Source organism: Molossus molossus, unplaced genomic scaffold, assembly GCF_014108415.1.
Source record: "Molossus molossus isolate mMolMol1 unplaced genomic scaffold, mMolMol1.p scaffold_m16_p_6, whole genome shotgun sequence".
NCBI classification, from domain to species: domain Eukaryota; kingdom Metazoa; phylum Chordata; class Mammalia; order Chiroptera; family Molossidae; genus Molossus; species Molossus molossus.
In genome coordinates, this window is record NW_023425399.1 from 29,058,279 (window position 1) to 29,070,325 (window position 12,047).

Below are 12,047 nucleotides of genomic sequence, written 5' to 3' on the forward strand. Positions count from 1 at the left end.
AACATAGATAACAGTGTAGCGCTTTCTCCTGGAGTTGTACTGTGCAGAGCCATATACAGTGGCCTTGCATTGGGTGCTTATTGTGTGCCAGGTACCAGGTTAAGTGCCTTACGTACATCATCTCATTTATTCCTCAGGACAATATGTGATAAAACATAAGGAAGCTGAAGCTCAGAGAAATCTGAGAGCAACACAGCCAGTGCATTGTAGAATCAGCATTAAAACAGGTCTGCCTGACTGGAGGTCCATGCTTTAACTTATGTGCTATTTGACTACTTGTTTGATTTGCCATAGATTGTTTACTCAGAATGCAAGCATTATTGAGCCATTTTATTACTTGATATTTAAAGAAGCATTGCCCTGGCCGGTTTGGCTCAGCGGTTAGAGCATCGGCCTGCGGTCCGGAGAGACCCGGGTTCAGTTCCCGCTAAGGGCATGTACCACGGTTGCAGTTTGTCCCCGGCCCTGGTTGGTTGTGCGGGTGGCGACCACTCGATGTGTCCCTTTCACATCAATGTTTCCCTCTTTCTCTGTTCCTCTCTCTCCCTCCCACTGTACCTGAACAAAAAATGGAAAAAGATCCTCGGGTGAGGATGATAAAAAATAAAGATAAAGAAGCATTGGAGCTTTTGAAATTAAAATTGGTACTCAAATTTTGCTATTTGAACTTGAAAATGAAGTATAAAATGGAATTGTGTATTCACATGACCACAGACTTTAGAGTCAGGCTGTTTGTGTTTGATTGAATCCTGACATCACACCTTCTTAGCTGTGTGAATTACTCACTCTTAGAAGGTGTTGGTTTCTGCATCAATACATAGGGCTCTAGTAATACCTTCCTCTTACCATGGTGGTAAAAATTGTATGGTAAAGCTCTTAGAAGAACATCTGACATATAGCTAACATTTGTGAGCAATTGCTATTAGCTATTATTTCCCTTTTACTTTGACTGATTCCTTTAAACTTTTTGTTTCCTCAGGCAGTATGCAATGTTGCTCCACGTGGTGTGTATGTTTGTGGTAATACCACAACCACCTCTGGCTTGACCGTAACTCTTTCAAAAGATAGTTCCTCAGGAGATTTTGCTTTGGAAGCTGGTGCCCTGGTACTTGGTGATCAAGGTAAGAAACCAAAGATAACAATAATTCTGGATTGGTTTTTTTTTTTTTAAGCCTTTCCTTTTCATAAAGTCAATTTCTTTATATTCTGTTCAACAGGAATTTGGACAGCACTATCTCAACCAGTGAATTGAGAATTAGTGCGAGAAAAAAATAACTAGAAATACAGTACTATCATTTTTATTTATACTGCAGAGTTGAAACTGGTACTTAATGTCATTCAATTTCAAAATCTTACAGCAGATACAGTTATATGTAAAAATTAAATAATCAGTTCAAGGAGATACAGCTCCCTACAGTTCCCATTTAATACCAGCCATCACATTTGTGATTTGTTTTAAAGCTTCACAGTAAGTTCCCTGTGGGGTAGGATTGGGTATCTTGTTGACTGCCCTATTCCTATTGCCTGTTACATAGGAGCACAGTAAATACTTGTTGAATGCATTACTATTACTTAGCTCAGAATAGTTCTAAATGTCTTGGAATGAAAAAGAAGGTGAATGTTACCTTTGCTCTCAGAGGACTTGTAATAGTTTTAGAGCCATTACATTAGGATTAGATGTTTTGCTGTATTTTAACCCATCTCATCAGAGGTTTTTTTGTTGTTTCTTTTTCCTCAAGATTTGACTGATAGTTTATAAGAAATCCAGTTAGAAGGCTCAGTAAGAACAAATCTTCAATTGAGCTTTGTTACCTAAATTTCTCTTTGTGATGCTTTAACCCTGTTGGAAAAATATGTTCCTATGCATTTGTTAGGCAATACCCAGTTTCCAGTTTAATTAAAGTCATTCATTCCTTCTAGTTTTGGGGTGACCTCCACATTTCTAAATCCAGTATCCACGGGCCATGTTTGGCACAGCTGATCACTGCCCCCTCCATAAAATACTTCTATCTCCTTGGTTTCCAGGACACTACACTCTTCTGGCTTTTTTTCTTCCTTCATTTGCCTTACCTTCTCAGTCTTTACTTGTTCTTCATCTCTCCAACCTCTTAACGGGTTGGGCACCTCAGGGTGCTTAGGTTTTGTTCCTGTTTTCTTCTCAGTCTGTACTTACCTTCATGGTGATCTTATTATTCTTGTCTCATGGCTTTACTTACCTATATGCTGAAAATTTCCAGATTTATATTTCTTTTCACCTGAACTCCAGGCACATATTTCTTACTGCCTATACAGTATCTGTACAACTCTCTAATCTTAACTTGTCCAAAACCAAAATCCTGATCCTCCCTTCAAATCCATTCTTCTTACAGTCTTTCCCAACTCAGTAAATGACAGTTCCATTCTACTTACACAAATCAGGAAATGTAGAGTCATCCTTGACTTTTTCTCATACCCCACATCCAATTTGTCAGAAAATCTTGACTCAACCTTCCAAATACAGTTGATCCTTGAAAAACATGGTTTGAACTGTATGAGTCCACTTATATGTGAATTTTTTAAAATAAATACATACAGTACTATAAATGTATTTTCCTTATGATTTTCTTCTTTTTTTAATCCTTACCTGAGGACATCTTTCTGTATTTATCTTCAGCCACAGCGGGAGGAAGAACAGGGGAGGAGAGAAAAACATCCATGTAAGAGAGACACATCAACTGGTTGCCACCCACACGACCCCAACTGGGGCTGGGAACAAACTGCAACTGAGGCACATGCCCTTATGGGAACCGAACCTGGGACTCTGGTCCGCCAGCCAATGCTCTAACCGCTGAGCCAAACCAGCCAGGGTGGTATTTCTATTTGTAAAGGATTGTAAAGAACAACCAAAAAAGCCAAGAATATGTGACAGGCTCGTAAAACGTAAAATATTTATATCTGCCCCTTTATAGAAAAAGTTTGCAGCCCTGGCCGGTTTGGCTCAGTGGTTAGAGCATCGGCCTGTGGTCCAGAGAGACCCGGGTTCGGTTCCCGCTAAGGGCACGTACCTCGGTTGCAGTTTGTCCCTGGCCCTGGTTGGTCGTGCGGGTGCCAGCCACTCGATGTGTCCCTTTCACGTCGATGTTTCTCTCTCTCTCTTCCTGTCTCTCCCTCCCACTCTATCTGAACAAAAAATGAAAAAATGTCCTCCGGTGAGGATTAAAAAAAAAAAAGAAAAAGTTTGCCAACTCCTGCTTTTAAACTTTGAAAAGTGGCAGTCAGAGTAGCAGCTCAACTTTGTTTCTACATTGCTCCCTCCCCTGAGGAACTGTGCTAGTAATCTTAAGAATTTCCAGTAATACCATCAGTTCCAGAGAGGCATGGACTGACCTCTGAGCTGTCATGCTTACTTGGTCATAGAGTAGGTAAGAGGGGTTTAACCACAGCAATACCCTCTGGAGAAGACCACCTAACAGGTTGCTCATGGTATGGGGAAGAAAGGAGGAAAACCATAATAATGTTTGAGGATCTCCGGTAACATGTGGATCAGATATAATATACGTGGCACATACAATGCCTTAGGTCAATGGTAGATCTTCACATTGTGTTTATTTTTTGTTGTTGAAAGTATTACAGATGTCCCCTTTTCCCCCCAATAACTCCTTCCTTCCCGCTCCCACCTCTTCTGCTTTCCCTAATCTAATGTCTATGATTTCCTTGTGATTGCTGAGAACTGCACTTGAATTTTCTGACTTTAGAGCCCATGCTTTTCTTTCCAAATTATGCTGCCCTACTGTTTCCAAAAAACCCAGCTCAAAAATCACCTTTCTTAAAACCTTTCCAGATTCCCCTTCCTCTTTTAACCTCCTCCCATCCCCAGAAAATACCTTGTATAATTATGCATATCTTTTTTAGTTGTCGAAGTGTACTATCTTGAACATGTATATATCTTGTCTCACCTGTTTGATTGTAAGTCTTTAAGCTTTTTGAGGGTCACTCTCATGGTCTTCATTTTTGTAACCCTCACAACATAGTACTTTCCCTATGGAAAATGCTGAATGAGTAAATATTACATAAAAGTAGGTTAAATAGACATTTTATTTGCTATGGAATAATCAGGAATTCTCTATTATATGACATTTTATAATTTTAACTGCTGGAAACAATGGAGATATTTTTTATTGTGGAATTATTTCCATTCTGTAAGATTTAGAACTTGACCAAAGGACAGTTGTTTCTGCATTATTTTACTGTGATTATAGGTATTTGTGGAATAGATGAATTTGATAAGATGGGGAATCAACATCAAGCCTTGTTAGAAGCCATGGAACAGCAAAGTATTAGTCTTGCTAAGGCTGGCATGGTTTGTAGCCTCCCTGCAAGAACTTCCATTATTGCTGCTGCAAATCCAGTTGGAGGACATTATAATAAAGCCAAAACAGTTTCTGAGAATTTAAAGTAAGTCTCTTCAAATATTTATACCTTTAATATATTGAATCCCTACAAATGAATGTGAAAAAGAAAATGAGGATATAATAGATAGTTCACAGACATTACAAATTTCCAGTAAATATATAAAAATGTGTTTGAATACTACAAATTAAAACAATGTAGTACTATTGATATCATCCAGATTGGCAAACACTTTAAATATCAATCATTATTGACAAAGGGGTGGATAATTTAGCATTTTGAAGAACTTAGCATGTTTATTATCACTATTGTAAATGTACACATTCTATTTGTTCCTGCCAATTCTTTTAGGAATTGTACTCACAAAAATAATCCCACAAATGCACAAAGATGTGTTTACAGGGTGGGTGTTATAGCATTGTTTATCACTGCCAAAGATTGGAAACAACTTGAAATACTTATCAGTAGGGAAGTGGTTAAAGTATGTAGTAAGACTACAGTACCTCACGAGAATGAAAGGAACTTTGTAAGTACTGATAGGGAAACACATCTGTGCTTTACTGTTAGGTGAAAAGATCACATTACATATTCATATATGTGGTATGATCCCACTTTTATCCAAAAACAGTGTTTATGTGCGTGTATGTGCGTGTGCTTTCTCTTCTAATTTGTTCTGTATAGGTTGGACAAAATGTATGGGAAGGGAAAAATATACTCAAGTGATGCAAAAGGGAGAAAAAGACAAAAGAATGCCTCAGATGAAAAACTGGAACTTTAAATTCTTGGGGGAAAAGCTAATTTTCTGATGTTTATTAATGTAATTATTACCTCTAATATAGAAACGCTACATAGTAAAATACAATTTTGAGATTCTGGGTGTTTTTGTATCACCACCACCAAAAAAGTCAATGTGTTAGTTTTTCTTAGTAAAATGACAAAATGCTATATTGGAAAGATCAGAAGGATCCTGTTGAACAAGGATCCAGGGGACATAGATTCTGGGTTTTAGTAGTACCACAAATCTGCTTTGGGGTGTTGGTCAAATTTGTTATCACTCTGGATTTCAGTTTCCTTGTCTCAGATAGAGGAGTTACCTGATTGGTGGGTTCAGAGAAGATGATTAAGTAGAATAGAGCATTTTTATTATCATGGCTAATTAGATGGTTTTTTAAGAAAAAAATGGGTTTGCCGTAGCCAGGTAGCTCAATTAGTTAAAGCTTAGCCCTGATATGCCAAAGTTGTGGGTTTGATCTCAGGTCAGGGTACATAAAAGCAGCAACCTATGAATGCATAAATAAGTGGAACAACAAATTGATGTCTCTCTGCCCCTTCCCCCTTTACTCCTTCCTGTCTCTAAAAATCAATAAATAAATGAAAAGAAAAAAATGTGCTTTTCGCTTCTAAATGGGCATAGGTGCTTTGAGAGACTTACTGTGTTATGAAGCAACAGATATAAAAGATTAAGAATTACTCAACTAAATACCTCTGATGTATTATGTAGCATTCTAGCATAAAAGTTTAAAGATACTACATCATAGGTAGTAATATAGAACATAGAAAAGAATTCAGTGGTTTGGCTGGTGTGAGAAAAGGCTCAACATACCAAAGAAAAGTACATATAAGGCTGTGTACATGTGGCCTGGTGTCTCTGAAATTGGTGGGTGAATTATCTAAAAGCTTTTGCTTGTTTCCATAACCTAAAACCTTTTTCAAGTTCTACATGGAACTTGAGTAATAAATAGGTTGTCTAGGTTTTCAGTTTGTCTTTATTTCAATCATTGTTTCTTCTTTCTTTTGTGCGTCATTAGAATGGGGAGTGCCCTGCTATCCAGATTTGATTTGGTCTTTATCCTGTTAGACACCCCAAATGAGGATCATGATCACTTACTTTCTGAACATGTAATTGCAATAAGAGCTGGAAAGCAGAGAACTGTTAGTAGTGCCACAGTAGCTCGTCTGAATAGTCAAGATTCAAATACTTCTGTACTTGAAGTGGTTTCTGAGAAACCATTATCAGAAAGACTAAAGGTACAAATGTTTCTTCTTAATCATTCCATTCACTTTTGTTTGAATGTCAGAGTTCAGTGTGTTGCTTATTGTAGAGCAGTAATATATAAACTTTCATATATAAACTGTTATATTTTATATTGTAATACTAGGATTTATGTAAACTTCCTTTGAAATAATATATATTAACTAGACCAAGAGAGAGACTACAGTGTGTTTGGCTTATTTGGAGAGTCTTCTTGAATTTTATATTTATCTAAATAAGTTATTTTAGCTGAAAGATTTTAGTTACTACTTGTCCTTGTAATCTTGGGCCTTTTTATCACGTTAGGTGGTTCCTGGAGAAACAATAGATCCAATTCCCCACCAGCTATTGAGAAAGTACATTGGTTATGCTCGTCAGTATGTCTATCCAAGGCTATCTATGGAAGCTGCTCAAATTCTTCAAGATTTTTACCTTGAGCTCCGGAAACAAAGCCAGCGGTTAAATAGCTCACCAATCACTACTAGGCAGCTGGAATCTCTGATTCGATTAACGGAGGTTTGTTAAGTTGATGTTTTCTTAGCTTAAGAAAGGGGACAGAGGAGTAATACGATTTCTCTCAATTTTTTCTGCATGATTGATTTGGTTTTTCTTTTTACTGGGAGACATTATAAATAGATAATTTTTTTAAAAATTTGCTCATATCTTTACATACCAATCAAAGTATAGCCACTTCTTTCTAGGCACAGGACCAGTTACTTGCCATGCAACTTTTTTTTTTTAATGACACTTAGAACCCTCCTGTAGTGTGAAAAGTAGTTAGGTTAACTTAGGATGTTGGGATTTAAAGTTGAATATTTGGGAACATGGAATGTGTCAAATACCTTGAGTATTTGATTTGATACATGACAGGTCCATAGGACAGTGCCCATTTTCCAATAACAATAACATCTATTCACAACTATGGATGCTAAGAGAACTCTGGCAGTTAAAATTAGCTGGGTCAGAGTTTGGGCTTTTGCTTCTAAAGTCGATTAACTCTTCTTTGTCGTTTTAACAGATTGGTTAGGTATGACTTCCTGAAAGTAAAAGGCAAGGAAATACCAACTCTATTTCGTAATCAAATCTTCTGAAGTGAACACTCAGGATATGTTAGTAAATAAATAGGTTTTAATTCATATTTTAGTATATGTGCTGCCAAAGCAAGTACTAATCCATACTTTAAGTATTTTCATATTCATGTTTTTAAATCACTTTTTTAAATGCTTTCATATTGTAGCTTCCTTCCTCAAGTTAGTTTTTTGTGTAAAATGAAAAAACAAAAGCTTAGACATACTACACCTTCTCAAACAATGTTAAATCTATTTATAATATTTTGTTATCTGAAAATGGTTGTTTTCTTTCAAAGGCACGAGCAAGGTTGGAATTAAGAGAGCAAGCAACCAAAGAAGATGCCGAGGATATAGTTGAAATTATGAAATACAGGTAAGATTAAAATTTTTAATGTTTTAAATAAAATGCCAGTAATCTTTCCATCTCAAATCTAGATTATAATTAGGCCAAGCAAAATTGTGTTTATTTTAGCCCACTGACATTTTCCTCTGAACAAACTGTACTTTCTTGGTTTAACATATCTCTGTGTAAATAACCTTTACATTAAATTTTTTTTTCAATTGGGCAATACGTTCACATAGTTCTAAAATCATTTTAAAAATACATATTTTGAGAAGACTTGCTCCCATCTTGTTTGCTCTTCACCCTTCTTGTCCATCAAGCGCCATTACTTTTTTGTAAATAGCATGTGACTTATACTGTTTTGTACCTTTTTTAAAAATTTGACATTATATATAGAGATCTTTTCCTATTAGGGCATAGAGACTTCCTTCTTTTTACAGCTAAATAGTGTTCTCTTATTTAGATACACCATAGTTTAACGAGTCCTCCATTACTAGAAACATGAATATTTTCTATTCTTTTCCTATTAGAAGGAGTAATCTCTCAAAGAGACTTAATGTGTGGGTAAGTGTGTACCTGAATGAGAAATTCTTAGAAATGATATTTCTGGGCCCATGGATAAATAAATACTTTAGGGTTTTAACAAATATTGCTAAATTGTATCCTTTGCATTTTATGTCATTTGGTAGATCATGATTCCTAAAGGGTAAAAAAGAAAACAATGTATATTTTAACTGATGGTATGTCTACCTCAGACATAGATTTTTTTAAATCAATAAAAGCAAAAATTTATTATTTTAGGTAGGTTTTTCTGTCAGTTAAAAATTTTTAATAGGGTCTGGCTGGTGTGGCTTAGTAGATTGAGCGTTGTCCCATGTATTGAAAGGTCCTGGTTTGATTCCCGGTTAGACACATGCCCAGGTTGCAGGCCCAGTCCCCAGTAGGAGACATGCAGGAGGCAGCTGATTGATGTTGCTCTCTCATGTCGATGTTTCACTCTCTCTCTCCTTTCCTCTTTCTCTAAAAAGACAATAAAAACATATTTTTAAAAAATTTTTATATAAGTTCACACATTCATATGCTTCAAAATTCCAAAGTTCAAAAAGCATGCAGTGGAAGAAGTTTGCTCCTACCCTTTTTACTAGTTACCTAGTTCTTCCTTCTCTTGCCCCAGTGGCGGCAACATATCTTTTGTGTTGTGACTTTCAGATATAAAATACCCATCAGAACTCTGTATCTGTGGATTCTTTTTCCCTTCTTACGGAGAAGTGGTAGTATACCACACACATTTTATACCTTGCTTTTTTCATTTACAGTGCACCTTGGAGATCATTCTCTATCATTGCCTTAGAGCCTCCTTTTATTTTTTTGCAACTGCATAGTATTCCATTGTGTGAATGTATCATAATTTAGAAATTAGCACTCTTTAGTATACTCTCATAGCAATTAAAATATAAATCTGTTGGGAATCTACTTTTCCAAGGCCAAAAATACATTAATTTAAAGATGAAACTATTTTATTCAGTAATTTCTATTAGAAAGTAAACTGATTTCTTCCCCCCCTAAGAACCCCTATTCTGGGGCTTGCTTGGAGTCAGAACCAGGGGACTTTGCCTAGTTGTTCCTCTTTGGCTCTAGTAAAAGTGGTACAGAATAGCAGGAAGATCATGGGCTTTAGAATGTGACCCGGAGCTGCCACTCTGCTTTTCAGTTTCCTTTTGTGTAAAACACACGACAAAGGATGGTGCCGAGGTATCATGCAATGAGACTATATAAAGTGACAAATATGGTTCTGGCACATTAGTGGGCACTGGTAACTAACACTGTATTTATGACCAATAGCAGTAGCTTTGATGAGACTAAGCAGGTCTCCCTTTCTCTGACCCATATCACATACTGAAGTCTTCAAAAATGCACATCTCACCTCACAGATCAGAAGCTTCCAAAACTATTCTTCTTTTCAAAGGATTTCTTTAGTCTTTTATGCTTTCCATCTAATTTTTCTAGTAGCTCTAAGCAGAAGATCCATTTCTTCCTTTCCTCATAGGGAGACCTTACCCAGTTGTCTCTTCATTCCCCAACTGGTACTGGCCTGTCCTTGGCAGCCATTCTATTCCCTCTGCTACCTCGCGTAGAAGGGCACCCATGCTATCTCCTGAAGACCTAAGAATTAACCAGCATTTTGTTTCTTGCCCTATAGGCAGCCTATGGAGGAAGGGGACCTTTATCTCTAATTCATTGTGTCAGAATTTGTTAGCAACAGTGAGGTTACACTTAGTCTTTGAAAGCTATAATGACTCTAGAATTGACAGCTCTTAATTATTGCTGGTGCCAAAGAACTGCCTCACAGTGAGCAAAATCATTAATATCAACCCTTTCAACCAATTCCTAACATATTACCTTCCACATCTAAATATCCTATTGGTTTAGCATCATAGAGTATTGAAACATCAATTTTCTCTTTTATGTGATTCAGTGCTAGGGTTTGAGGGGTCTTATAGGTGAAAATTTTACCAAGCTGGCTTTCTTCCTTCTCCAGTAGACTTCATTGTGTTGGGGGCCTCTAGTTGCCATTTATAAGCTACCAGATAGTCTAGTGTTACTAGACTTTCTCATACATCATGCTGCCAGGGGCTCACATATGACATAAGGCATTGACCACAAATACCAGTTGCCTTGCTGACTTCTGGTAGGAGACCAGACCAGTAAGAAACCTGAAACTGCCTAATGGTGATCCTGTTTTACATTAGAAATGTTAGTCACTGAGCCTAACCAAAATTCCAGAAAATTTGGATTCTTTTTTCCCTAATTAAAAAGAAGGACCAACAACAAGGACTTGTTGATTAATGACAAGAAGTTGCTTCTTTGTTTACAATCTAGAATGTGTAGCTCTTTCTGTGCATCCAGACCTTTGGGGGTAGGGCTAAGATTGCCACTTCTGGTATCCTTTTCCTTTTAATGATCTTGTGCCCTTCTTCTGATGCCTGGTTCTACGGAAAATGTCATGGATTTCTATTTTATAGAATGTTGGCTGTCAACCAAATCAAGGGTCAAACTACCCTGATCACCCACCCTTTCTCTTAACTGTCACATTCTCTTTTTGAAACTTTACCTAGTTTCTCTAGGCCTCAGACCCCAGACTTTACTTCAAGCAGCCATCTAGTGTTTCTCTGTAATAAATCCACTGGTCTGTGGACACCGTAGATTAGCTCTCATACCTGAGCATTACACTTAAGCAAGATAAAGTATGTTTTAATTACCTTTCCAATAAAAATGCTGTATTGCTCACTTATGATTAGTTTAGTTCTGCATGTCTGAATAATCAGGCTCAGAAGTATTCGTATGTGCTTTTCCCATCTAAGGAACTCTTGGGTATTTCCATGTTGAACTCTGTACTTGTTTTTACTGCTTCTCAAATTGCCTTGCTGCTAAATTTGAATTAGTTTTAGGCTGTTAGTTTACTTCTGGTCTCCTGAAAAAAGAGGCCTTATTATTAAGTATAAACAGTACCTAAATGAGACTACCTGTTTCCCTGATTCATTTTGGGATACAGATTACCAATTTGTTGCCCTAAATTGAATGTTTCTTGCTGGCTTTTATAAAAGTTTTCAGATAAAAGAAAATAGTTTGATTCCAATTGATTGCAATTACCTGGCACAATTTCCATGGTAGAGATTAAGACCCAGTTAGACACATTGAGAGTAAATTGTGAGCTATCTGTTTTGTTTATTTATTTTTATTTTTTTATCCTCACCCAAGGACATTTTTTCATTTTTTTGTTCAGATAGAGTGGGAGGGAGAGAGAGGAAGAGACAGGGAGAGACAAACATTGATGTGAAAGGGACACATCGAGTGGCTGCCTCCTGCACGACCCAACCAGGGCTGGGAACAAACTGCAACCGAGGTATGTGCCCTTAGCGGGAACTGAACCCGGGTCTCTCTGGACCGCAGGCTGATGCTCTAACTGGTGAGCCAAACTGGCCAGGGTGCTATCTGTTTTATTATACTTAACATGCTTTCTGTCCTTAGTCTGCACTCTATGAGAGCAGGAAACTTATCTGTCACATTTACCAGTTTTTTCCCAGGGCCTAGAATCATGCCTTGTGCACACTAGGCCCTCAGTACATGCACTTCATTGATGGTAAAGTTGACCTTAGTAATCATCCTTCATTCATTAACTCATTGATTTCAGAGTTTCCATCTCTTCAGCTTT

The 12,047-nt window shown here is 37.1% G+C and overlaps 1 protein-coding gene across 1 annotated transcript in view; it reads left to right on the forward strand.

The window, feature by feature from the left end:
• Nucleotides 1-12,047, forward strand: part of MCM8 (minichromosome maintenance 8 homologous recombination repair factor) — a 40,628-nt gene that overhangs the window by 25,254 nt on the left and 3,327 nt on the right. The window contains exons 13-17 of the mRNA XM_036245525.1: nucleotides 980-1,121; nucleotides 4,239-4,434; nucleotides 6,198-6,417; nucleotides 6,728-6,937; nucleotides 7,788-7,864. Coding sequence (XP_036101418.1) covers nucleotides 980-1,121; nucleotides 4,239-4,434; nucleotides 6,198-6,417; nucleotides 6,728-6,937; nucleotides 7,788-7,864 — 845 coding nt within the window. The remainder of the gene's footprint in view (nucleotides 1-979; nucleotides 1,122-4,238; nucleotides 4,435-6,197; nucleotides 6,418-6,727; nucleotides 6,938-7,787; nucleotides 7,865-12,047) is intronic.